Genomic DNA, 25,048 nt, shown 5'->3' with positions numbered 1-25,048 from the left:
GCGAATATCCACCCTTCAAACTCGACCGAAGACGCTCGCTGAAGCCCGTCCCGCCCGCCCTCTCTTTTAGATCTTTTTAGCGACCACGACAACATTTTTCCCCCTGGCTTTTCGATATCGTGAACTGTCGAAAAGCTACCTGAGGAAAAGCGACAATCGACAAGATGGCTGACCAGGAATACGTAAGTATACTTGTCTCTGATGCATGAGAGCTGGGTTGAAGGTTGGGAATGTCACATGGCTAACGATGATTCTTCTATAGAACGCCGAGGAGGCTGCCGGTACGTTATAAAATCTTTTCAGAACTTCTTTTGATGGTTATCGGGGTCTATGGTTTTCAACGATACATGGAGATATGGGTCAGGGCGATGAAAGGATGATAGATGATTGATTGCACGACTGGATGGGTAGAAGGACAAATCGCTGACGATGGTTCAATACAGAGTTGAAGAAGAAGAGACAATTCCGCAAGTTTTCCTACCGCGGTATCGAACTCGAGCAGTACGTACACCCAATTTTTCCAACATATTCATCGGATTGTTCATCAGATCGAACAATCCAATACGCAAGTGCAAGCAGATGTCCTGACTGGTATTAGACTCCTCGACCTCTCCTCCGAGGAACTCCGTGATCTCGTCCATGCCCGTGCTCGCCGCCGATTCAACCGTGGCTTGAAGCGCAAGCCCATGGGTCTCATCAAGAAGCTCCGCAAGGCCAAGCAGGAGGCCAAGCCCAACGAGAAGCCCGACCTCGTCAAGACACACCTCCGTGACATGATTGTCGTGCCTGAGATGATTGGCTCCGTTATCGGTATCTATTCTGGCAAGGAATTCAACCAGGTTGAGATCAAGCCTGAGATGGTTGGCCACTACCTCGGAGAATTCTCCATCTCATAGTACGTTCTCTTTGCCTATGGAAAGAAAAAGAAAATAAAAAGGAAGGAGGCCTAACGATGAATAGCAAACCCGTCAAGCACGGTAGACCCGGTATTGGTGCTACCCACTCCTCCCGTTTCATCCCCCTCAAGTAAACGTGTTTTACTTTTCTATAACAAAAACGACCTTTCAAAATACCAGAGAAAACTCACGCTATGCTATTATCGACCTTGGTTTTCATTTGTTCTGGAACCGGGAATGGGAACGCGAGTTTGATTGGTTTGGCTTTTCTTTTTCTAATTTATTCCAATGTCAAATAACTGCGTGAATGAATGGGCTTGATGCATGAGATCTTGATTCTGAAACTATGTAGTACGTATACGTAGTACGTATACGGTACGGTAAAGTATGCAGGATATATTGTAGTCTACCACATATTCCTCTTTTCCTGCTCCAAAGTCGCCACGACAATAGCCTCCATCTTCTTCAAATGCTCCTGAACATTCTTATCTCTGTTCCTCCCCAACATCCCGGCCTCCTCGAGATCCTCAGTCATCCATGGTATATGCCTCTCCGCATCCGATTTCATAAGTGGATTAGGCCACACAACCCCCTCCATCTTCTTCTTTGCATCCTGCACGCTGGTTCGGCACGTAATGTCTCCCGTCAGTATCCAATGAACAACCATATAGGCGTAAAAAAGGGGCGATATCTCGTGAATATTGAACAAGTGATCGTAGTCATCGTTGCTTGAACGCATTAATTCTGGACGCATATATTCATTGGCGTACATAAGGTGCCACACGAATTCGAGCGCGTGTTCACGGCGCATCGGATGGCACTCATCCGGATACTGCGCCGGATCAGTTCGTGAATGTCGAATCGCCGCGTCCACTGCGGACATCTTGTACAATTGATCCTTGGCTTTACTTGCCATGATCTCTGACCTGATTGCCGCGAGCGGTTGTTGTTGTGTATTTACCGCGTCCCAGTCTGCTTTTTCTGAGAGTATGCGAATCATACTACTCAACTTCCACGCTGATGTAAATCCGCTAGCGCTGTTGGCTTTGAGGATTTCGTCGATTTTTGCGTTAGTTTCTCGCTCATGTTCGGAGCGTTTAATGAGATCCTCTGGTTCTATGGTGGCTGCCTCGTGCAGACATTTGGGACATTGACACTCGAATCTGTAGCGTTCCTGGAGCTCATGTCTACGTGTCCCAACGGAGTAAGTAGTGTCAACATAGGAGATGAAGATTTGTTCATCCTTTGCAATTGGTCGTATGGCCCTGATATAGCATTTCCCCTTGGCAAATGAGTAACTAGCATTGGGGTCGCAGCTGTGGTTGAAGCGAGCGGGACCTGGATGGAAATATACACCACGTCTTCTACCAAACGCACTTGTCAAGCAAAACGAATTCGCGTTCAACTACATTCATCAGTACCTGAACGAGTCATAAAAGATAGCTGAGATAGACTCACTCTTCCAAATAAACTTGCAACCCACTTGTTATCCAGATCAGTCAAGTTACTATATTCTCGTAAAGCTTTGGCCATCAATAAATGATCTTTGGTCTCCTGACTCTCCACACAGTCATAAATTTTAGGATAAGTAAGAGCCAGGGACTCGCTATAAACTTCAGGAATAATTTTGTCGGCTCTCCGTAACATCAAGATCCTGAGAACAGCTCTGACAGGCAGTGGCAGGATCTTGGGGTACAGCTCTGCATAGGTTTTGCATTCCAATGAATGGCCAGCTTTCCAGTCTTTTCTTTGACAGTTCTGTTTATATTAGTTATCCCATCTGTTATTACCTACGGATGAAGAAAGTACCTTATCGCAGTAATAAACCACTTTGCATCGTGTACAAGCCTTGACCAAATCCGGCCTTCTGTTGTCGATACTCCCCGCTTTAGAAGTATCATAACAACCAGAACATATATTTTGCAATTGGGCTTCCTCCACAAGTGCAATCAGGGGATTATCAACGACAAGAACGTCAGCCCCTTTTTTGACATCGATCGTTGCGAACACGCCTTGTCCGATGGGGACGCCATTTTGTTCGGCGGGTCGGACCTCTGTGCGTTCTGAGTTTGCTGATGATTTGGATGTATCTTCTGGAGCGATTGGTGAATTTACGAATTTGGCGGGGTCAACGCCCGCAGTAAGGTTGCTCATGATGCCAATAACGATTGATCTAGTTGTTGAGAAAGAAACAAAGGAGGAATCGTTGTTTCGCGTTGAGTTTTACTTTATCGATAAGCCTCGACGCGTAGATTGATTGCGTTGCTTCTACCTCACGCACATTCCAATGATCTTAAGAGTAATATTTTTTTATTTTTTTTCTGGGGGGTTATTCCTTTTGAATTGATCCTGCAATTGGATTATGGGCTACACTGGGTAGTAGAAACAGCATCTTCGTTAAAAATGTACTCTTCTATCTTTATTCTCTCTCGCGGCAAACACATCACCCCGACATGGCCAGAAAGAATAAATAGGAGAGACGCCTGATAAACTGATGAATTTCAGCTAAGTATGAGCATTAATCCAATTATAAAAAAACTCTACGAGTGCAATGTTAAACTCTTGTACTAAGTATATGACCCCAACGAAATTAGGGTTCTTGCATGCCAACCCTAACTTCTACGCCAGACCCATGCTGAACCAGCCTCGACATCCATACAACCTTGAAAATGAGAGAAAATCGGACTACCAGATTAAGCCTCTACTCAAGCTAGTAATGGGAACTTCTTCCGTTTTCGTCTGTCATGGCATGTCATGTCATGCCATCACGGAAATCAGTCCCATTTGCCTCATCTGTCTACGTGGATGGCAAGATATAAGTACATCCTCTCATACCCAGGATATTTCCTCTACTTAGAATATACAGGACGCTTAACAGAACATAAACAATATTTCTAATTCAAGCATCAGATCAACATGTATCTAAAATCCCTCATACTCCTCGCAGCCAGCAACCTACTTTCCACCGGTAAGTCAGCCCTATACATACAGCCACGAATCCCTCCTAATTGAAACATTCGTACAGCAACCGCCGCCAAAATAGCAACCCAATCCGACGCCAACGCCCTGCCAGAAACGGTTGTAGACGGCATCGAAATCTCATCCACATATACCGGCGACCTGATCTTGCCGAATGTGACCAACGTCGTCGGAAACGTCACCTACGAGGGGCCTGATTTGGAGAACTTTGCTGCTCCATTACTTTCTCTGGTGGCGGGCACGTTTAATTTTACAGGGTCTTTTAGATTGTGCGTTTTTCTTTTGTCTCCTATTCGAGTTTATATTTTATGTGCTAACGATTAGATGAAGGATATCAATCCCAGCGATTACGCAAATCACCAAGGCACTAATTGTGGTGACATCGAATAGTTCATTTGATTGTGCACCTTTTCAGAAACTTGAGCAGGATGGTGTTGTTAACGGAGAGTTCACCTGTACAGTCTGAGATATACTTTTTGTACAATAGTGTTCATTTCGGGGTTAGGGCGGGTCTAGCTTATTAAGCCCATTAATCTGATCCATGTCTGTAAATCTCTAATTCGACCTCATTCACTTAAACGTTCCTGTGGCCTCAAGCAGAAAAATGGCCACCTCAGCAGAAAAACAACCCTGCACCCGCGAAAGAGCCATCTCCTCCATCCTCTCCTTCTACACCCTACTAAGTCAAATCCCTTACATCCCCGCCGACAAACTCATGATCCCACCGCAAACAACAGGCTGGCAAAACAACGAAGAACAGGGGATAAAAATCAATGAAACCGAACTACGCAGTCGCGGCAAAACCGACACTGTAATTGATACTCTACGACATTTACCCTATCTAGACCAGGAAATGTACGGACCTCATTGGACATTAGCTGATAATACCCTACACATCAACTATGCGCGCGGAGAGCTGTATTCTGCTTATTTGGAGCGGGATAGAGCCCTCCTCCCCTTGCCGGGACATATAATATGGCTAACAGAAGGTTACGAACGAGCCGGCGTTTATCTTTTGCTGAATACAGAAACATGGGAAATCATTGAATACACCCTATTAGGCGAAAGTATCGAAATAAATTACGATGCCTACGAAGCTCTACCCCCCGACAAGAGATGGACGGCTTATAGTGTGCTACCGGCGGATGAATATTTTGATTTATGGAGATGGAGACATTTGACGTTGCAGTTCTTGTTGGTTCCGGATTTGCAGGTTTTTAATGGTACAGGAAAGTGGTTTGTGAAGGATCCGAGAATGTTGTATGAGGAGAGTTTTGTACGGGATGATGATGATGACGACGAGGATGAGGATGAGGATTATGTTCCGGATGAATCTGGCTCTGAGTCTGAGGAAGACTCGGATATGGATGTGGATGACGATGATGAAATCGAGGAGGTCAATCAAGAACTCCAATCCCTTTCCCTCGATCAACAACCTATCCCTACCCCTCCCTCACCACCTCCAGTCTCGGAAAATTCAAAATCAAGGAGCTTCCTCCACAGATTCGCCCAACCCCTCGACAAAGACCGTATCAACAATACAACCCTCTACCTCAAACCCTGGTTTCTCAAAAACCGCGAAGAAATAATCCAAATAATCCAAATCTACGTTTCTCACGGCTGGCCCTTGCCCAACTACGAGTGGCGGGTATCAGGTCGTTATATCTCTGATAACTCAGACTTTGATCTGAGTGGCTTTGACAGAGAAGCCTGTCTAGCTGATATATCGCAATGGGTTCAAGCCCGGCGGGAGCGGGAACGAGCTGAATATCGTGCCGCGACTTGAACGGGAAGAAGCAGAAGCAACGAGAACAATAGCTGCGATATGTCGCAGATTGAAGAAATGGCTTTTGGATCCAGTTGAGAATCAGGAAGAGGAAAAGATTGATGCGGAGATTGTAGCGTATGGAGTTGCGGAATTGGATGAGTTGGAGAAAGTGGTAATTGCCTCGGATGATATTATTACCACGACCGGGGTAGGTAAAATTCTGAAAGGGATTGTGGATAGTAAGACGTTGAATGAGAGGAAGGATATGGCTGGGATATGTGACAGAGCCAGACGGATATTGAAGAATTGGGGAATATAAAACTCTGATCGTAAATGGAGATAATCAATTCCTTCCTACATCTTTTGAATGGTATAAACATTATAACAGATTCTAAACAATAACAACAAAAATAAACAAGACTAATTTTTACATCATTTTACCACCTGCAAAATCAGACCAGCTTCGTACTTCGGATGGGATTCCTTCTTCCTTGGGCAGTTTCTCATTCATGCATTGCGCGAAGAGGACGGCAGTCTATATCAGTCAGTAAATCATCGACCATCCACGAAAGAGAGAGGGGGTTACCTTTGGCTCCATAAACAACGGCACACCAAAATCCACCGCATTCCGACGCATCACGTAATCCTCATCCAACAACGTCTTACCACGATGCTTGGCCAAGTTGAACACACCACGAATATCGTACTTTTGGAACACTTCACGGAGAGCACGTTTATCCTCCTTGGGGAATTCAATGACTTCAATATTGATAGGATTCTTGGCGCGAGACTCCAATTGAGCCTTGACTTCAGGACTGGCAGCGTACAATTTGTAGTTCAAGGGTTGCAAATACTCCACAATCTTAGATAGAGAATCGATATAGTCACCGCCAAACAAGAGACCTTCACCGAGTTGAGGAAGACGGAAGTTCATAGTTGATTGTAATGAAGCCCAGTAGGCTTCGACGAGGTCCTTGCCGAAACAAGCTATTTCACCGGTACTGGCCATTTCGACGCCCAAGAAGGGGTCGGCGCCAGCGAGACGGGTCCAGCTGAATTGGGGTACTTTGGTGGCGACGTAATCGCGTTTGGTGGTCATGAGGTCAACGGGTTCGGGCACGTCACGGCCAACGAGGGCTTTGGTTGCGACATCGATAAAGTTTGTGCCGAGGACTTTGCTGACGAAGGGGAATGATCGGGAGGCACGCAAGTTACATTCAATGACCTTCAACAGGGGCTCGCCACCGTCGGGATTATCAGCCTTGATGATTTGCATGTTGAAGGGTCCGGTGATGTTCCATGCTTTGGCGACTTTTTCGGCGATTTCCTTGACGCGGTCCATCACGGACTGCTCGAGAGATGTTGGGGGCAGGACAAGAGTGGCATCACCAGAGTGGACACCGGCGTTTTCGACGTGCTCACTGACAGCGTGCAAGATCAACTTTCCATTAGAGCCGACGGCATCAACATCGATTTCTTGAGCACCTTCAATGAATTTTGTAATGACAACGGGGTGATCGGGAGACACGGAGCTGGCATTGAGAAGCTTCTCATGCAATTCATCCTGGCTGTATATGACGCTCATGGCAGCACCGGACAGAACGTAACTGGGACGGACCAGCACAGGATATCCAACAGTTTCGGCAAACTTCTCGGCTTCAGAGACAGACGTGAGTTCCTTCCAGGCAGGTTGGTCAACACCGATGCTGTCCAGAATTTGAGAGAACTTGTGACGATCCTCAGCCTTGTCGATATCAGCTGGATCAGTACCGAGAACATGAGCGCCGCCCTTTTCTTGCAAGCGAAGGGCAATGTTCTGAGGAAGCTGACCGCCGACAGAGACAACAACGCCGCTGGCGTTTTCCAATTCGTAGATATCCATAACACGTTCGTAGCTGAGTTCTTCAAAGTACAGCTTATCGGCAGTGTCGAAATCAGTCGAGTAGGTTTCCGGGTTGTAGTTGATCATGACAGTCTTCTTGCCCATATTTCTCAAAGACAAGGTAGCGTTGACAGCACACCAGTCGAACTCGACGGAGCTACCGATACGGTAGACACCGCTGCCAAGAATGATAGTGCCGTGGTCATCAAAGGTGACGTCGTGGGAAGAGGCGTTGTACGTAGTGTAGAGGTAATTGGTATCAGCAGGAAACTCAGCAGCAAGAGTATCAATCTTCTTGACCCATGGTCGGATGCCGAAGCTCAATCGGCGAGCGCGAACATCGTCTTCTGTAGATCCAACGCACATGGCAATCTGCTTGTCAGAGAAACCCAATTTCTTGGCCTTGGTAAGAATCTCCTTCTTGAGACCAAAGAGACTGCCGATCTCCTTGAGCTCGTTCTGGCAGTCGACAATGTTCTGAAGCTTGTACAAGAACCACTTGTCAATCTTGGTCAGCTCATGTACTTTGTCGACGGAGTAGTTCTCGTGAAGCATAGCCTGACCAACAGCTAACCATCGGCGGTCAGTTGGGTTTCTGAGTGTCTCGTCAAGATCCTCAAAGTGATCACCCTGGAATCCGACGAATCGGGGATCAACCTGACGAATAGCCTTTTGGAACGATTCTTCAAATGTACGACCAATAGCCATGACCTCACCGACAGATTTCATGGCACTTCCAATATCACGCTTGACGTGCTGGAATTTGCTCAAATCCCATCGGGGGATCTTTGTGACAATGTAGTCCAAACTGGGCTCGAAGTTGGCAGTAGTAGTCTTGGTGACGGCATTAGGCAATTCGGGAAGAGAGTGCCCCAATCCAATCTTGGCCGCGGTGTATGCCAATGGGTAACCAGTCGCCTTGGAGGCCAGAGCCGAAGAACGAGACAGACGGGCATTAACCTCAATGACTCTGTAGTCTAGACCATCTGGTTGCAGAGCATACTGAACATTGCACTCTCCCACAACACCAAGATGGCGGACAATCTTGATAGCAGCGGTACGAAGCATGTGATATTCCTCATCGGAAAGGGTCTGGCTGGGTGCAACGACAATACTGTCGCCGGTGTGGATTCCAAGAGGGTCGAAGTTCTCCATGTTGCAAACAGTAATACAGTTGTTCTTTGCGTCACGAACTACCTCATATTCAACCTCTTTCCAGCCCTTGAGGGATTTCTCCACCAAAATCTGAGGCGCAAGACTGAGCGATCGCGAAGACAAATTCTTCAATTCCTCACGGTTGCTAGCGAATCCAGATCCGAGACCGCCCAAAGCATACGCGGACCGAACAATGATGGGGTACCCGATCTTGTCAGCAGCTTCCAGAGCTTCATCGACAGTATTGCAAGCAATAGATTCCGCAATGGGGATGTTGATCTCATTCAAAGCCTTGGCGAACAGATCACGGTCCTCACTAGTCTCCAAAGTTCGGATGCTAGTTCCCAACACTCTGACGCCGTATCGCTCAAAGATACCCATGCGATTCATCTGGACACCCAAATTGAGAGCGGTCTGACCGCCAAAGCTGAGGAAGATCCCATCGGGCTGCTCTCGCTCGATCACGTGAGTCACATATTCGGGCGTGACTGGGAGATAGTATACTTCGTCGGCCAACTTGTGGTCTGTTTGAATCGTAGCGATGTTGGGGTTGATGAGGACGGACTTGACGCCGGCCTCTTTGAGGGCTTTGAGAGCTTGGGAACCTACTCACATTAGCCTCTAAGCATCGAACTGGTGAGAATAGGAAAATACCAGAGTAATCGAATTCTCCAGCCTGGCCAATACTCAAACCGCCACTACCAATGACCAGCACTTTCTTCACATCGACCAAATCAGGCGACGAATTGACCGCACCACTGGCCAAATACGATTCCGCTTTTGGCGGAGCCTCGGAGGCCAATCTGTGCAGACAACTGGAAAACAACCGCAATTGTTGTGATCGGAGAGACGAATTAAGAGCATTTTGTTTTAGGCGAAGAGCGGCTGAGGTAACTGATCGAGAAGAGGTAGGGATTTTGGCGAGGGAAGAGGTAGAGAAGGAGCGGAGAGTGGCTGCGCGTGAGGATTCAATGAGACATCGTTGTCGAAGGAGAGAGGCTGCCTGCTGCCCGCAGCGAGCAGAGAGAGCCATTGCGCAATGCGCAGCTGATTGATTAGCTTGTTTTGTATCTTCAATTGGTGTCAGTGTATAGAAGGGCACGATGACTCCGTGTATCAACACATCCACATGAACACAAACAAACAAGCAGTTGAAGATGCGAAGAAAAAGAGACTTACAATAAATCCAATTCTGATCTATGAGTCACACGAGTCTTGGCCCGAGCAAAGCAAGAAAAGGCAACTCTCAACGGAAAAGAGAAGAAAAGAAAAAAAGAGGATGCTATTCCTAAGGTCGCAAAAAGTGCAAAAATTGGTTCGAAAAATCGGAGCGATCTGATTCGATCCGCGCCTCCGATAAGAACTCCGGTGTGCGGACCCTAAACCCAAAGAAAAAATTGCTGGGACTTTTTTCTTCTTTTCCTTCTTTTCCTCCTTTTTCTCTCTCCGCTCCGCTAGGGACAGTATGACTCAAAGCTTCGATGACGAGTTGGCTTGGGCTATGCGTTTCAATGTGGGCTTTTTAATCTTTTCTTGGGCAATCGTGGGAGATCTTTGTTCAATTGGGTTTTTGAAGGCTCCTTGATATGACTAACCCCCGACATACTACATAGTTACATGAGTACGTATATTCAAGTATACTGGTATGGCCATGCTCGCAAGCTGATAATTTCCCCGCGGTCCTATTCACAATAATGTAATGGCGTTACTACAAGAAATATTAATCTGGAGTAGTGAGTCACTGAGTGGTTCCAGCCAGTGTCATCGGAATGTGTGTCCCACTTTTGATCCGTATCTCTATATCCACCCCCGTGAATATCTATTTCTTTAAGCTCACAAACGCGCTATTCAATTCCAACCCGTCCATCAAGTGCAGACCATGGTCCTTTCTTTTGGTGTGTTTGCTCACTCCGCTTCGCTCTGACTTTACGAGGTTGAACTTCCGCCGTCCAAATATCACTCTCTTGGTGGGCATCCGTATAATCCTTGTCCTCGGTAGTCGCCCTCCGCTCCTGATGCAATAAATCATAGATTTGCTGTAGCATCTCGGAAGCCATATCTGCCATTTCGGCTCCGTGCTCGATTCTCTGTTGTATGTAATCACTTTCATTAGACCTCGCAGCTTCAGCGGCGAACGCCCACGCCTCAGCACGTTCCAAGACATCATCCCGCGGCTTGCCTCCCTTCTCCTGTCGTAATCCACTCGAAGTAGGCGTGATATGTCTGAATTTCGAGTGGCGCGCTAGAAGAGGATACTCAGGCAACAAATGGCTTTCCTGACTCAATCGATCCAAAGTATGTTTGAAATTGGTTCTCTCCTTTGTCAGCATCCCAGCCAAGTATGATCGTTGTAAAGCCAGTGATTTTTGATATTTGGTCGCGGGTAGAATGTGCTCCGACACGGTCCGAAATACGTCAATCGAACCCCATTCCTCTGTCTCGTTTGTAACCGGGGCTTCTGCAGGCTTAATCGCTGGTAGATTCGTGGCTGCGCTTCTAGACGGTTGAGACAAAGCCGATACTGCCTCGAGCAACGTCTTGCGCGCTGCAATGTATGCTGTATACTGTGCCCGAATTCGTGCTTTATATTCTGCAGCTGCGAGCTGCGACGTTTCGGTGCTGCTTGTTGTGCACTCTCCGTGCTGTAGTTGGTTCGTATCGTCTTCCGTACCCGTGATAGCTAGCTTATCCTCCACCCACTGGACAAGTTCATCACGGGTCCTCTGCAGCGCGCGAATCTTGTTGTCACCGACATCGCTATCGGCAAGTCGTGTCGCCTGTCGATCTTGTAATTGCTTAAGCAGATATTGTTCTCTAGCGAGCTTCTCCTTGGCTCGAACCACAGTTTTCTCCAGTTTTGATATCAATTCTTGAACATTATTACCGGCGCCATCTGTCGGTCCGTCTGCCTTTTCTCTTAGTAGCCCGTCCAGATCGATACGAGTCGAGTCGCTCTGCCCGGTTGGTGGTTCAGATGTCGCAGTCCATTCCTTCAAGTGGATATCGAATACCTGCAATTTCTCGTATCGGCGACGTTCCCGGAGGAGAGCTAAATAATCGTTCAGCGCTGATTGACTGTCGGAAGTAGTGTTAGGCACAGTTCTCGAGTCAACAGCTGACTTTTTGGCCCGTCTAGATGTAATCCGATCGACCAGGTCATTGTATTCACGTCTCACAGCAATATTCTCTTGAAGCGCTTTCAAGTATTCCTTTCTTACACCAGTAACCTCGGGAGGGATCCGTTTAACATTGACGCTCGCATGGTTCGGAACGACAAGTGCGAGGTGCGAAGCGGGAAAATCACTATTGTCGTCATGGCCGTCAGTCGGGACAATGTGCGATTGCAAGTAGAGAGTCAACGCCTGGCGAATGCGGAGAGCGTCCTGCCGAGGTCGCAGGTAGGGAGCTAGTTGTTTTGCAGACGCGGGGATATTGCTATCTTCATCTCGGCTCATGTTGTCTGCTTTGCAGGAGTGTCCCCCTTTCATCGATTGTGATGGTATTTCCTCATCGGGGTTGGTTGGTGGCTTAGCATCAGCACGTGATCTAAGCTAACCGGATCCGTGTTATTATCAGGGGTCTAATAATAGCATGGATCTGTGATCACTGATCTCGCTTCAGATCTCTAGATTGAGATACATTGTGGCGGTCGCAGGCGTTCGTCGGTGATTGCTCTACGTACGTGACCCTGTAACACCCATGGCTTGACTGGACACGATTCAACGACAAAAGATGAAAGGCAGAAATAAATCGATGCCAGCTGTCGTCTCAGTGATTGGCCGCGAGGCTGCAAATACCGCTTTTACTCCGTTCTGCCAAGTTACTTCATCATTACGGTGGTAAAAACGTGCAAATACGCAATTTTTAAGGTTTTGATTCAGGCTTTTTGCTGGTTTGGGGCGTCTGATTGGTCGGCTCAGGATCCATTGCCGTTTTGCGTCCACGATGGCCAGGAACAGGACTCTGATTGGTCAATTCTTTTGTTGATAGTTTCAACCTAAGACGACCCTTTTTTTACCATACATTCATTCCCTATTCAGTAAAATACAGACAGTCAAGACATGAATATCAAAACATCCAATTATCCCGTCACACAAAGGACAATATACGAGTCTGTACTCCGTACAACATCATTGATTGCAGGATGCACGGGCATCTTATGCGATCGGCGTGGTAAGATTATAAGAAATTAAACGGAGACTCGTCGCAGCGGATGCCGCTCCGTCCCGCCACCAATCAGCCAGCTCAGCCTGAGCCCACCCCACCAGGCAATCGTGAAGCAGGATTCACTGATTCAGCTTTTCTGACTACGTATTTTCTTCTGGCTACTATTTAACATCATCTCATTCCATCTTTTCTGTTCTGTTCTCTGCTGATATCCTCTACGCCGCCGCTTCCGATCATCCCAGCTATTGACAGCCGCATCGGGATCGTGCAGATCCGCTTCCAGAAGCTCACATTCCAATTACATCGTCCTCGACTTGACCGGCTGATATTTATACGCTGTGCGATTATCACGATTACTTGCATGAACGTATCACTGGCTCGATAATATCGCAATATCAAATTAACGGATCAACTGCTTGACTCCATCTTGATCTGTCTAAGCGCAATATGGCCACCATCACAGAACGGTTCCAAGGCTTACGTCGTCCTGGCGCTTCTCTTCTCAAAAAGACTCTCCCCTCTCGACCGGATGAGCCGGTTCTGGCGCGCAAAGCTGTTCCCCCTCCAAAAGTGGTGGTCGACCAAACTGTTCCTGCTGTTACGTCTCCAACGGCGTCAAGCACTGCCAGTGCCATGCCAGGACAGGCACAATCTCCATTGAAAGGTCTCCCGCCGACACCATCTCCTTCACATCGTACACCAGCGTCGCCACTTCAGCCTCCGTCTGCATCTTCAGTTTCTTTGCCTAGTCCTGTTGCGACGACGATTCCTGCGCCTTCATCGCAAGCCCAGTCTCCACAATTCCAGGCGCAGTCTCCTCCGCCAGTGCAGGCCCAGTCTCCAATCCAGTCGCAACCGCAATCCCCTCCCCAAGTCCCAGCACAACCAGCAAACCAATCCGGACGCCCTCCACGAACCACATCTCTAAGCAGTCCCCAGAACAACACCTTCCAAGACCGCCGACCCCCTCAACACCGACAAATCACAAACCTTCAACCAAACCCACGTCCCAATTTCAATCTCAACCCTAACCCCCAACAACAGCAGCAGCAACAACAACAAAATCAATCCAAACGACCCGTTAGCGAAGCCCCCTCACTCTCCCAATTCATCCCCGACCCCGAACCAGAACCAGAACTTAGTCTCCCCGACTCCGAGCAAGAACCAGATCTAATCCTCGACAACAACTCCTCCGAATCCAGCAACGTAAGCAGCAAGACTCCATCCACAGATAGCAGCAGCATCTCACCAGGCCTCAAACAATTCCCCGATGGCTATATCCCGCCCATCCCGGAACCAATGATCATCCCGCCGTTGACGAACGTGCATTACGGCTGTTTCCAATCTCATACGTTCATGCCCCCGACTAGTAATGTCTGGTATGCGACGGCGTGTATGACGTGCAAGAAAGTGGATCAGGAGGTTCGACATCGGTGCACGTTTTGTTGTATGCGGATTTGTGCGGGGTGTTTTGACGAGTTGAAGAAGTGTAAGAATAGGGATTTGAGGGAGCTGATGTCTCATTTGGGTTGATCTTCCTTCTCTTTCTGCTGTTGTTTCCGGATGAGGCGTTTACATCATTTACACCATCTTTTACGTCTACTTTGTTTAGCTATGATATTGTTCATGCGTCGTTTGATATGTTTTATCTCGGGTTTTTTATATTATTATGGATATACCCCGGACATTTGTTTATACCGCTTGCTTATACTAATCACGTCAATCTATACCATTTCATTCAAATCAACCTTGGAAGTACAAGTATAGCACATATAATCGTACATGGGTATATCTATCCTATTATATACATACATCATCATAAATCATTACCCTTCCAGATATCAGACTAATCATGATCCTCCTCCGTAACACCAGGACACCCTTCCATCTCCTCCGAGTCATAACGATACTTACACCAAAAACAATACCAATACTTTTCTCGCATATACATCACCAACTTCTGTAATTTTTCCGGATTGGGCAATCCGTTAAAGTCGTCGAGTTCGGCATCTTCTTCGTCGTTTTCCTCATCTGGGTCGAGGGTTTGTTCCACGAATGTTATATCTTCTTCTTTTGTGTTTTGTAATTCATGAGCGTCATCATCATCGTTGAAAGTAGGTAATCGCGGTTTTGGGAGATGTCGCCTCGTCTCTGATGATGATAATGAGTCCTCGAATATAAGACGAGCTAGTTTCTCCTGTTCGCGCTGAAGCCGCTCGCGCACAAGTCCTCTATACAGCACATTCACCTCTTTCAGCGGCTTGTCTTTCTTCCCTTTTACTTTCTTCTCTTCTTGCTCATCGGCCTCGGTCTCCAATTTCTCAAGCACTTTCTGCGCACCAACAACTAATCCCTCACACCTCCTCTCCTCCCTCTCAGCGCGCATCCGATCCCGATACTCACCTTCATCCGCTTTGGGTCTCTTATCGACGTGATCAGTCTCCTGTCTAAATTTCCGTTTCCGTTCACTATCCAATCCGATTCCGCCCCGGTCCTCTTTGATGATTAATCGTAACGGTTCGGCGCGTGATTGGATCCAGGCTGATACTTCATTTCCCTCGTGTAAACTTTCCCTTTCCGCATTTTCCTCGGATTTATCGGATCCAGCTGACCCTGCCACCTTCACCTGTGGAGGTGGTGGAGGGGAGACCTTCTTCCCCAACTTATCCCCCGCCTTAAACCCCAATTTCGCCATCATCTGAAACCCCTTGTTCGACGGGTGGAGTACGCTCTCGCTCAGCGCTGTTTCGCGTCTCGTGGCCTCGGCAGCTGCGCGTTCGGCTTTGGAGGGTACGCGAGCTTTTGCTTCTGACTGTCTCTCATATCAGACATGACTCGATTCTGATGCAAGGCATTGATTGAATTGAGCGGGGAAATGGACAGACGGGACTAACCTCGCGCTGTTTCCGGAGTTTGCGCTGCGTGAGCGTTTCCCGTTGTTGTTGGGCCGGTTCTTGGATTATCATTGACATGTAATCTTCCTCGTCGTCGTCGTCGCCGACGTCATTGGCGACAGGCTTGTGATTTTGCGGCATAATGGTGGTTAGTATCGGCCGTATAAAAAATGCCGAATGGTTTTTCTTTTTATGTTTCTTTCAATCGAGTTGGATAACCCCGCAAAAGTTTCGGTACTTAAAAAAATCTGGGGAATCGGAGAAGGTCAGCTGTTCATGGACGGATGATGAGATTCTATAGCGCACTATGCCGTTACGGGATTAGTGTGTATTGTATACTTTCTTGATTAGGAAATAAGCTGGATTATGGTCAATTATCTTGTTTTGAGGATGTTTTTAGTGCGAATTAACATTGAAATAAAGGATAATTAAGTGGTGATAATTAGCTGCGTTGAAGTATGCTAATTTGCAGTTCACTGGAAGTGGATGGTAATCCTAAGGTGTGGTGGACAGGCGACGAGGTCTGTAGAATACAATTCTCTATCCTAGGCTTGGTACTCCTTTAGCTCGGATTTAGTTCTACTATATGTTCACACATATATATTCTAGCATTGAAATTAACTGCCTCAAGAGTTGTTCTAGCTTTCATATATCCAGGGATGCTAGCTGTCCCGTTCATATTCTATCAATGTCGACACCCAAATCATCAACGAGAGCATTCATACCCTCCTCAGACATGAAATCAAACCACACAATCCTCGACAAAATTTGTTAGTACGCGCTCAACGACCTTATCCCAAATCCTGCAATCTCCGTTGCCAGCCACTGATGAAAGAATCCATCTGACCTTTCTGCTATAGCCCCAATCGTTAGTAACCATATCCAAAGTGATCGGTCAATAGCTGAAACATCATCTTTGAGCAATTCCAACCCCTGATGTAAATTTTTTAAATATACATCCACAACTACAGGACTAATCCCGGATCGTCGTCGAAACTCGGCCAAGTACAGCAATGCGCCTGATCGCAGGCATGCGCCGATGGATAGAGGTAAGTCTAACCGTGCCGATGGAGAGAGAAACTTTCGTACGACCGGGTCGACGAGACGGTCGATTTCTATCGGGGTGATTGTTTGCCATAGACTCTTTCCGAGTGCGGAATGTAGAAGGATCAGCTGGGTGTTTAATGAATGTAGAGCTGTGAAAGCGTCAATAAGTCCAGGGGAGACGAGGCTGTTGTTCAGGTAGGTGATTATTTGATTTCCATCTGGTGGTAATAGATAAGATTCAACAACTTCATGGGCAACTGGATCTGTCGTCTCGAGTATAGGCGGAGTGTCAAGATCATAAGAGCCGATTGAATCAACCCTTGACATGTATTAGTAGACGTAAGTGACAATAATTAATTTGTACTTACCATTCAACAAGTCCTATCAACCTAGGATTCCAATCCCTCCTAATCTCAAAAATCCGCGTTATAGCAGCCATATGCATCTTCCAAGACTCCATATCCAAACATAAATGCGCATAACAAGCCAACGACACAATCGCCGCGGCAACTTTTTCCAGTTCGTCACCGGTACTACCTAGATTCAATCTAACGTATACCAGTGTCTTTGTATGACCCGAGAGAATTATTTCGTTCAGATCATTATTGATGTTGTCTCTGGTGGTAGCTTGCTGCCAGTTAAGAAGGTGCTTGGCATATGTTGACAGCATCTGGTCAAAGACTGATGAATTGCCGATTGTGCTTGGAAACCATTTGTCGCGGTAGATGCGGAGATAGGATGTAATGAAGTCGGAGAACACTTGAGATATGTTAGAGTCGTTAATTGATATTTGAGGAGTCCCGGGGAAAATGCATACTGTGAGAGAGTATGCGGCGGGCGTTGGCATCTAATAGTGTCGGATACCCCAATCCCATCTCCAGTGAAGGTGGTAAATAAGTATTCAATTGATCAGTCTGGCTGATCCATTCGGCCATATCAGATGAATGCGTTCGTTTCTCCTTGTCTGGCTTAGTATTTACTTTCTTTCGTCTCGAGAACCCAATCTCGCGCATCACTCTTCTTCGCATCAGCGACCGTTGGGCCTTTGTTGGACAAATACATGTTGGTGAGGATGTGACGAACAGCCATGGACTGAGTATATCAGACTTGGCTGTCATGCTTGATTTTCTCTATGCGGTTTATTTGAGTACATGAGATGAGGTCATGGGAAAGACTGAATCGATTTTGGTGTTTGTTAGTCTCCGCCTGCTCTAAATGATATCATCTCTCTACAAATAGAGTTAAGCACGATAAAATAGACGACTTTCTATAGTCATTTCAATTTCTTTTTAATCTCCAGTTCACCTAATGAGGGACGCGGGAAAAAAAATTGAAAATGGTGGTTATAAAAAGCAAAAAGTTAAGGGGCTAACTGGGAATCGAACCCAGGACCACTCCCACCCTAAGGGAGTATCGTACCACTAGACCATCAGCCCGGGATATCTAGATTTGCCGTTTTTGTTATGATAACCCTAATTCAAACTCCTCAGTCTGCTGCATTAAGCCCTAAAAAAAAATACATGTCGGAGTTCTGATAGACAGAAGCTTGAGTTCTAATAATGTCCTGCAGTCGTCAAGCTAAACATCAATGCTAATTTACCAGGCAGTGAATTCCACTTGATGCAGAGACTTAGGTAACATCAATTGATCCTTCCAGGAACACCCATCAGGGCATCATATTATATATATATATCGATGAATGTTGGTTGCTTCGTGCAATCGAGATGCCTGGCCAGTGACTGGTATGCAGCAAGGAGAGGTCACGTATGGCTTACACGTGACCTCGTCAAGCAAGGACTATATAGACCGCGTCGGGGCCTCACTAAGACAGATAGACACAAGAGAACACAGAACCGAAGAATCACCTATTGAGATTGACTCAAGTGCTTCGTACGTACGTATATGCACCTTAGTGCACCCACAGATATGCTAGGTTTTAAGCTTCAACTGTCCGACTAGAGGGTAGCGTTGATGCAACACAGCAAGAATTGGAGCAAACGGGAGAGGATCTCGAAAAGGCTCGGAAAGCTGAAGATGAGGCTGACAAAGTTCTAGCTGAAACTATCTCTTTGGACCTTATTGGGCCTGTCTTTGAAGAAGAGATTACGACTCACCTGTCAGATATATTCTCTAAGGATGATAGGAGTACGTATTACAATTCCATGTTAGATCAGCATGATACTAACTTTTCTATAAGCCTGGCCTGGTATCAAGGAATGCTCCAATTTTATTTGGTACGGTCAATGGGCCAGCCAAAGGGAAAAGAGGGAAAGAAAGATATATCACGAACCTACCACCTGATATCGGGGAAATATATCAAATCTGGCATACGGAAAATGGACACCCTTACGCTCTACAACAGGAGTACGTACGAAGCAAACCGCCAGGATCTTGACGGATGGTGCGAGACGGCTCTTAAGGAAATCAAAGCCCTTGCTGGAAGCGTAAGTCATCCAACTAGGTAGTTAGAGTGAGTGACTAGCCAGTCTTTTCTCGCGGGGCACCAGCAGTATTATTCGCGGAGTCGAAGACAACATCCAAACTATCGTTGACACAGCTACAGCTGAAGACGGCTTTTTCGTTGAGTAGAACTTCGAATTCCTTGACTCTGTACCTTTTGGTGGAATAAGGTGGTTTTCAAAAGCCCATGCTATTTTCTCAAGTCCCTTAATCTACTAGGACACGTTTATTACTGGCCTTTTTTTCTCAGTGCATTTTCTGTAAAATAAACTGTGTAATTTACTTTTAGGTGTCGTCGCAACGGAAGTCATTGTCATTGAAGAAAAGGATGATTATCGTCGTCAGTCAGACTGTCGGCCGTCCGACGCGATAACCCAAGATCAGCATGCTTCGGAACCGTCTACCGGTCGCAAACGCAAAAGGGATGTTGATGATCTTTATTCCAAATGTGTAAGTCTTAGCTTGAAATATTGTTGCGCTTCTCTACTAACTATTAAAAGCATGACTCTTCAAAGAAGTACCCCTGACAAATTCTTTCCATTTTGTAGTTTTCTCTGGATTATGTCGAGATAGCAAATACAGTGAAATACAAAGAAAGAGTGAGACATAAATGAATAAACTGCAGAAAGCCACCAAATATGGAAACTCACAACGATCAGCAAAGAGTTACGAAAATCTTCGAGAACGAGGTCTTCTGCAAAGCCGTAGCTGTTCTTGGTGCTAAGACCTGTAGGGTTTGAGAACGATAGCCCTAACATCGACTCAGGATATCGTTCAATCTAAAACATATACCTAAATTGATAGTGCACTAGTAGAATAGCTAAGATGTAGACTCGAAGTTAATCTAATTGTAATATAATATTCTACATATAAAATCACTCTTATAGACACTGCATCATTTAGCACGTATTTTCGGCGGCTAAGAGTTCCTTTCTGAGGTGGATTGCTCGTATTTGAGCAGATTTCCTAAGCTGGGTATTTCTGAATGATAACTAACCATGCCAGGTTGGCATTGTATGTTTTGACAACCATACACGTTTTGTCCTTGACGCTTTGTTATCTCGTGGAGCTGGATGCTCAGAAATGAAACATGTCGCGGCGCCGCGAGACCCTTTCTTCCCCGAATAGCATTTTGGCTGAACACGGGTATTTTGAGCAGATTTGCTCCGTATGATGGAGCATTTTGCTCAACGACAGAGGTATAGACAATATTTAACTCCTGACGTGACTTTATTTTTATTCGAGAGATCTCCTTCTTTTCCCTTCACATTCTTACTGCAGAACCTTCACCATTTCTTCGCTCTTCTCCAGCGCCTTCAGGTGATATATACCCTGCCTAACCACTCGTAATTATACATCTTATACATCGATATGTGGCTGACATTTGATAGTGAAGAAGGCCTTCTAAGAATGCTTTCCAAAGATTCAGGGTCCGACCCCAAGGGACCTACCCGAACGATCGATGACCACCCCGAAGACTCTGACACCTTGAGTTTGGAGCAAGAAAACGAGAGGGAAATTATCGAACATCCTCAGGATGTAACCCAAAAGGCACAGGCTGGAGTGCAAAAAGCAGAAGCAGCGGCGCTGGTGTGGTCCAAGCCGGCTCTGTATAGTACATATGTTCTGTAAGTTGGAGCAGGCAACCTTCCTGATCAAATCGGCTTTTCAGATTACACGTGCACACAATGCTAATGCAACCGGTTTACAACAGGATCTGGGTCTGTTTCTTCGTTTTGTCCATGCAATCCTCTATCAGTAACAACATGATATACTACGCCTACGCAAGCTTTGCTTCAGCGCCACAAATCTCCCAATCTTTCATTCTAGCAACAATCATCGGCGGAGTAATCCAGCTTCCCATCGCAAAGATGCTCAATCTATGGGGTCGTGCCGAGGGTTTCCTGATCTTTCTATCCATCTTTATCCTTGGTCTCATCGTGATCGCCTCCTGTGATGGACCGAAGGGATTTGCAGCTGGCTACACCTTGTATAATGTCGGCTACACAGCTTTGAACTTTATCTTGAGTGTCTTCGTCGCTGACGCATCCGGCCTACGGAATCGAGCGTTTGCCTACGCCTTTACCGGGACTCCATCGATCTGTACCGCATTTGTTGGCCCGCTCGCTGCTCAAGCTCTTTATGAACATTCGACCTGGCGTTGGGCTTATGGATGTTTTGCTATTATTGCCTTTGTCATATTTACCCCTCTTGCTCTGATCTTCAAATTTTATCAACGAAAGGCGGAGAAACTGAACATTCTCGTGCGGGAACACAGTGGTCGCACTTTGTGGCAGTCAATCGTTTATGTTTTCCATGAGTTCGACGTTATTGGAGTCTTTCTACTTATGGCCGCCTTCATTCTATTCCTACTACCCTTCAGCCTCGAGACCTACGGCTACAGCGGATATTCCTCTGCAACATTCATTGCCATGGTTGTAATTGGCATCCTACTATTCCCGGTATTCATTGTTTGGGAGCGGTTCTTTGCCAGAACCGAGTTCATCAAGTGGAGGCTTTTTAGGTCACGGACAGTCATTGGAGCTTGTGGCTTGTCTGCTGTCATCTTTTTCAACTACTATGTCTGGGATCAGTATTTTTACTACTATGTACAAGTTGTCTATAACCTCGACACATCGAAAACTGGATACATGACGGAGATTTATAGTGTAGGGTCGACTATCTGGGCTGTGATGTTTGGTATTTGGATCCGCCAGACCAAACATTTCAAAAACATTTGCCTCTATTTCGGCGCGCCGTTGATGCTACTTGGAGCAGGTCTGATGATTCACTTCCGTGGCACGCAAAGCCAGATTGGATACCTTATAATGTGTCAAATACTCATCGCCTTTGGAGGTGGAACCCTTGTCATCGGCGATGAGATGGCCGCCATGGCTGCCGCAGATCGTGACGGCGTCCCCTTAATGATCGCCATGCTCAGTCTGTCCTCTAGCATTGGAGGGGCTATCGGATACGCTGTTGCAAGCGCTATATACACCAACACCTTCCCAAGCGCTTTGTTAAGAGCCCTCCCGGATTCTGCCAAAGCGGACTATGAGACCATCTATCTTGGAGGTTCGACCACTCAGCTACAGTATCCTCCCGGCAGTGATGTTAGAAATGCGATCAACTACGCTTGGGCACAGAGCCAAAAGTACGAGTGTATTGCGGCTGCAGCTGTTGTAGTTCTCGCATTCCCAGCTATTGCTGTTTGGAAGAACTATAATGTTGATAGGAAGCAAGTGAAGGGAACTGTAATCTAGGCTCTGCATGCATACAATGTGGGCCCTAGTTAGGAATTTGAGAATGTTAGCTATAGCAGTTGTAAGTAGTTACCAATTAGTAATTCGCATAACAGAACACAATGGTATAACCTTGGAAGTGCAGGGTTGACTAGAATCACGGCTCGATGCATCCGTGAGAACTGAACCTTTAATCATAAGAGCTTTAGAATATACAATTGTGTAATAAGACCCATATACATAGTATTGATTGAGATGCATGTAGGAATAGATATGGATAAATTTCTGTCTACTCCTCTATTACCACGTGAAGTACGAAGTAGTGCATGAAATCTAGTTCCTGCACAGTAAAGTAGGTCCACTCTACGGCCCTCGACTAAGGCATGTATCTAGCAGAGCCTAAAGTTCTAGCTTGTCTTAGCCTATAAAAATGTGCTCAATTCCACGCACTTAGGGCTGTATTAGTTATATCTGGCCAATGTATGGAATCCAGCAGCGATATTCTCCCATATGTTTTCATGCTTCTCATATACACATGTCGTGATTCATTTACATGCAATGTAACACTCGCTTCACTGATTGCTAGCTGCATATACGAGTCAGCCTACTACTGACTAGATACATAAACTTCGTCTAATTACTCAAATCCCGTTCTGACCACAACATCCTATTGCGAACTGACAGCTGAAGTGTCGTCCTTGTCCTCCTCTGACTTCTTCACACTTTTCCACTCCAAAAAGCAAGCAGCCGCAAGAGCCGCCAACATCAGCGCTAAACTCACTCGATAGGTATCCTTCAAACCAACCACGTAAGCAAGAATCACACCATCCAACTGATCTAACTGGCCAAGTTGAGTGAGCACCTTTCTCATTTCTGTCGCCCCGGCGCCGGTAATTTGACTTGCATCAACAGTGGGGGCATAGATGTCAATGCCTCTTATCAGACCATTTTGAAATACGGACTGTCCCACTGTCAGAAACACGGCTCCACCAAGTGTCTGAAAGAACATTACGGCGGATGTTCCAACAGGAATGTCCTCCGGCTTCAGGACCGTTTGCACTGCTGTCGCGGGGACTTGAAGACCAGCACCAACACCGGCACCGACTATGATCTGGTATCCAATCCATTTACCGGCGGATATGTCGATATCATATAGGGTCATGAGACCTGTCCCGATGGCGGCGATAGCAGTGCTTCCAATCAGAAATGGGGTGTAGTAGCCGAACGTAGTGACCAGGGCACCCACTACCACAGAGGAGACAACAGTGAGGAGCATAAAAGGAAGCATTTGAAGGCCAGCAGTCATCGCGGAGGAATCCTTCACGCTTTGAAAGTAGATGGGGATATAGTAAACCAGGAGGAAGAAGCTTCCACTGAAGAAGAATGCAAACAGTCCGGCAGACCAGACAGTTCGCTGTTTCAGGATGGAAGGTGGTAGTGTTGCCCTTTTGCTGTCTGCAGCATTTTTCTCATCTTGCTTGTCCAAATACACCTGAAATCCGGCAAAGAGTATGGCTATCACACCGAAGCCGACGAGCAGTCCAATTATTTGAGAACTTCTCCAGGAATAGCTATTTCCACCCCATTGCAAGGCAAGAATCAAGCAAACGACAGCAGAAATAAGCAGAGTGGCGCCTATGAGATCAAGCTCTCTGACACGGTTCCATAGCTGTATAGATCTGTTGTCGTTGTTGCTTGGAAAGCGGAGGATGAGAATAATAACAGCCATAGAAACACCACCAACAGGGAGATTGATGTAAAAGCACCATCTCCACGAGATCCCATCGGTAAAAGCTCCTCCCAGCAGTGGGCCTACAATAGAGGCTATTCCCCAGACCATGCCATAGATACCAAAGACAAGAGGTCGTTTGTCCAAGGGGACTGTCTTGGAGATAATCACTAAAGCGCCGGAGAAGATGCCCGCCACACCGATTCCTGCGATGGCTCTTCCCACAATCAACGCTGTGCTGGAGGGGGCTACACCGCATATAAGTGATCCAATTTCAAAGATGCCCACGGCTGTCAAGAATCCCCATTTGACCTACGTTATAGTCAGTGATATAGTCTTCACAAGGCAAGGGGCGATAAGAGAGCAAACTCACGTTAAAAGTTTTGTATATTCTGCCGTACGAGGGCTGCAGCGCAGTGGAGGTCAAGAAATATGCGCTGCCATACCAAGCTATATCCGAAAGACTTCGAAACTGGTCGGTGATCTTTGGAATGGCCACTCCTATAATGGTCTGGTCGAGGGCCACTAAGAAGGCAGCTAGGTAGATAGCAAGGACAATTATAATCACTTTGCTGAGTGGAAGATATTCTTGCTCTCTGCTAGAATCTGTAGCTTCGACATCACCTGTCTTTTCACGGGTTGTCGTCTGGTAGGTATCCTTCTCCTGTGAAACCCGAAGGTCTGGGGCATGGCTGTCTTGAATCATGACGATGGACGGTTGGAATAAGGGAGATGAGACGAAGTAGCACAATTTCTAAATTGGAAAGGTGACACTAAAAGAAAAAAGGAGAAACTCAGTCAGCTATTGTCCAGTATTGCTCTCAGTTCG

General features: G+C 46.5%; 10 protein-coding genes and 1 non-coding gene across 12 annotated transcripts, besides 5 other annotated features; 4 read left to right on the top strand and 7 right to left on the bottom strand.

Annotated features, from left to right (window-relative positions):
* The first annotated feature begins 52 nt into the window (after positions 1 to 52).
* Positions 53 to 1,421, top strand: TSTA_011470 (40S ribosomal protein S15). The gene is made up of 5 exons (XM_002483226.1): positions 53 to 182; positions 263 to 281; positions 444 to 501; positions 599 to 895; positions 961 to 1,421. Exons 1-5 carry the CDS (start codon positions 165 to 167, stop codon positions 1,028 to 1,030), a joined length of 462 nt encoding a protein of 153 aa, XP_002483271.1. The 5' UTR covers positions 53 to 164; the 3' UTR covers positions 1,031 to 1,421.
* On the bottom strand, positions 1,303 to 3,050 carry TSTA_011460 (SET and MYND domain protein, putative; the record flags this gene model as incomplete). The annotated part of the gene is made up of 3 exons (XM_002483225.1): positions 1,303 to 2,301; positions 2,355 to 2,654; positions 2,706 to 3,050. The coding sequence occupies 3 exons, from the start codon at positions 3,048 to 3,050 to the stop codon at positions 1,303 to 1,305; spliced, it is 1,644 nt and encodes a 547-aa protein (XP_002483270.1).
* Positions 3,051 to 3,196: 146 nt separating this feature from the next.
* Positions 3,197 to 3,217: a sequence feature (AT_rich).
* A 419-nt stretch (positions 3,218 to 3,636) lies between these two features.
* Positions 3,637 to 3,662: a microsatellite.
* Positions 3,663 to 3,812: 150 nt separating this feature from the next.
* Positions 3,813 to 5,962, top strand: TSTA_011450 (uncharacterized protein; the record flags this gene model as incomplete). Its single annotated transcript, XM_002483224.1, has 4 exons — positions 3,813 to 3,864; positions 3,922 to 4,144; positions 4,476 to 5,523; positions 5,594 to 5,962. 4 exons carry the CDS (start codon positions 3,813 to 3,815, stop codon positions 5,960 to 5,962), a joined length of 1,692 nt encoding a protein of 563 aa, XP_002483269.1.
* On the bottom strand, positions 4,438 to 9,713 carry TSTA_011440 (carbamoyl-phosphate synthase, large subunit; the record flags this gene model as incomplete). Its single annotated transcript, XM_002483223.1, has 3 exons — positions 4,438 to 6,178; positions 6,230 to 9,285; positions 9,335 to 9,713. The coding sequence occupies 3 exons, from the start codon at positions 9,711 to 9,713 to the stop codon at positions 6,071 to 6,073; spliced, it is 3,543 nt and encodes a 1,180-aa protein (XP_002483268.1). The 3' UTR covers positions 4,438 to 6,070.
* Positions 5,158 to 5,197: a microsatellite.
* Positions 9,714 to 10,088: 375 nt separating the features above from the next.
* Positions 10,089 to 10,122: a sequence feature (UNKNOWN FEATURE KEY polypurine).
* A 22-nt stretch (positions 10,123 to 10,144) lies between these two features.
* On the bottom strand, positions 10,145 to 12,135 carry TSTA_011430 (uncharacterized protein; the record flags this gene model as incomplete). The annotated part of the gene is made up of 2 exons (XM_002483222.1): positions 10,145 to 11,755; positions 11,801 to 12,135. The coding sequence occupies 2 exons, from the start codon at positions 12,133 to 12,135 to the stop codon at positions 10,525 to 10,527; spliced, it is 1,566 nt and encodes a 521-aa protein (XP_002483267.1). The 3' UTR covers positions 10,145 to 10,524.
* Positions 12,136 to 13,294: 1,159 nt separating this feature from the next.
* On the top strand, positions 13,295 to 14,380 carry TSTA_011420 (uncharacterized protein; the record flags this gene model as incomplete). The annotated part of the gene is made up of 2 exons (XM_002483221.1): positions 13,295 to 14,269; positions 14,336 to 14,380. The coding sequence occupies 2 exons, from the start codon at positions 13,295 to 13,297 to the stop codon at positions 14,378 to 14,380; spliced, it is 1,020 nt and encodes a 339-aa protein (XP_002483266.1).
* Positions 13,883 to 13,909: a microsatellite.
* Positions 14,381 to 14,693: 313 nt separating the features above from the next.
* TSTA_011410 (G-patch domain protein, putative) lies at positions 14,694 to 15,882 on the bottom strand (the record flags this gene model as incomplete). The annotated part of the gene is made up of 2 exons (XM_002483220.1): positions 14,694 to 15,659; positions 15,742 to 15,882. 2 exons carry the CDS (start codon positions 15,880 to 15,882, stop codon positions 14,694 to 14,696), a joined length of 1,107 nt encoding a protein of 368 aa, XP_002483265.1.
* A 630-nt stretch (positions 15,883 to 16,512) lies between these two features.
* Positions 16,513 to 17,816, bottom strand: TSTA_011400 (uncharacterized protein; the record flags this gene model as incomplete). Its single annotated transcript, XM_002483219.1, has 4 exons — positions 16,513 to 16,674; positions 16,699 to 17,107; positions 17,157 to 17,547; positions 17,606 to 17,816. The coding sequence occupies 4 exons, from the start codon at positions 17,814 to 17,816 to the stop codon at positions 16,513 to 16,515; spliced, it is 1,173 nt and encodes a 390-aa protein (XP_002483264.1).
* Positions 17,817 to 18,152: 336 nt separating this feature from the next.
* TSTA_011390 lies at positions 18,153 to 18,224 on the bottom strand. The gene has a single exon. It is a non-coding gene; the product is annotated as a tRNA-Pro (tRNA).
* Positions 18,225 to 20,378: 2,154 nt separating this feature from the next.
* On the top strand, positions 20,379 to 22,713 carry TSTA_011380 (siderochrome-iron transporter, putative). 2 transcript variants are annotated; one of them, XM_002483218.1, is made up of 3 exons: positions 20,379 to 20,568; positions 20,645 to 20,876; positions 20,963 to 22,713. In XM_002483218.1, exons 2-3 carry the CDS (start codon positions 20,659 to 20,661, stop codon positions 22,509 to 22,511), a joined length of 1,767 nt encoding a protein of 588 aa, XP_002483263.1. In that variant the 5' UTR covers positions 20,379 to 20,568; positions 20,645 to 20,658; the 3' UTR covers positions 22,512 to 22,713. The 2 variants fall into 2 exon arrangements, with proteins under 2 accessions (XP_002483263.1, XP_002483262.1); XM_002483217.1 differs by having other exon boundaries at positions 20,487 to 20,568; positions 20,640 to 20,876.
* Positions 22,714 to 22,952: 239 nt separating this feature from the next.
* On the bottom strand, positions 22,953 to 24,925 carry TSTA_011370 (MFS toxin efflux pump (AflT), putative; the record flags this gene model as incomplete). Its single annotated transcript, XM_002483216.1, has 2 exons — positions 22,953 to 24,531; positions 24,593 to 24,925. The coding sequence occupies 2 exons, from the start codon at positions 24,923 to 24,925 to the stop codon at positions 23,158 to 23,160; spliced, it is 1,707 nt and encodes a 568-aa protein (XP_002483261.1). The 3' UTR covers positions 22,953 to 23,157.
* Positions 24,926 to 25,048: the final 123 nt, after the last annotated feature.

This window comes from Talaromyces stipitatus, genomic scaffold, assembly GCF_000003125.1.
Source record: "Talaromyces stipitatus ATCC 10500 scf_1105507295549 genomic scaffold, whole genome shotgun sequence".
In the NCBI taxonomy this organism is placed as follows: domain Eukaryota; kingdom Fungi; phylum Ascomycota; class Eurotiomycetes; order Eurotiales; family Trichocomaceae; genus Talaromyces; species Talaromyces stipitatus.
This window is presented reverse-complemented; position numbering and strand designations above follow the sequence as displayed.

Excerpts from the sequence above, each read along its gene's own strand:
- TSTA_011380 (XM_002483218.1), top strand. The coding sequence starts at position 20,659 with ATGCTTTCCAAAGATTCAGGGTCCGACCCCAAGGGACCTACCCGAACG. Across the intron at positions 20,877-20,962 it reads CTGTATAGTACATATGTTCT|GATCTGGGTCTGTTTCTTCG; the intron begins GTAAGTTGGAGC and ends GGTTTACAACAG.
- TSTA_011470 (XM_002483226.1), top strand. Across the intron at positions 502-598 it reads CGCGGTATCGAACTCGAGCA|ACTCCTCGACCTCTCCTCCG; the intron begins GTACGTACACCC and ends GACTGGTATTAG. Across the intron at positions 896-960 it reads GGAGAATTCTCCATCTCATA|CAAACCCGTCAAGCACGGTA; the intron begins GTACGTTCTCTT and ends AACGATGAATAG.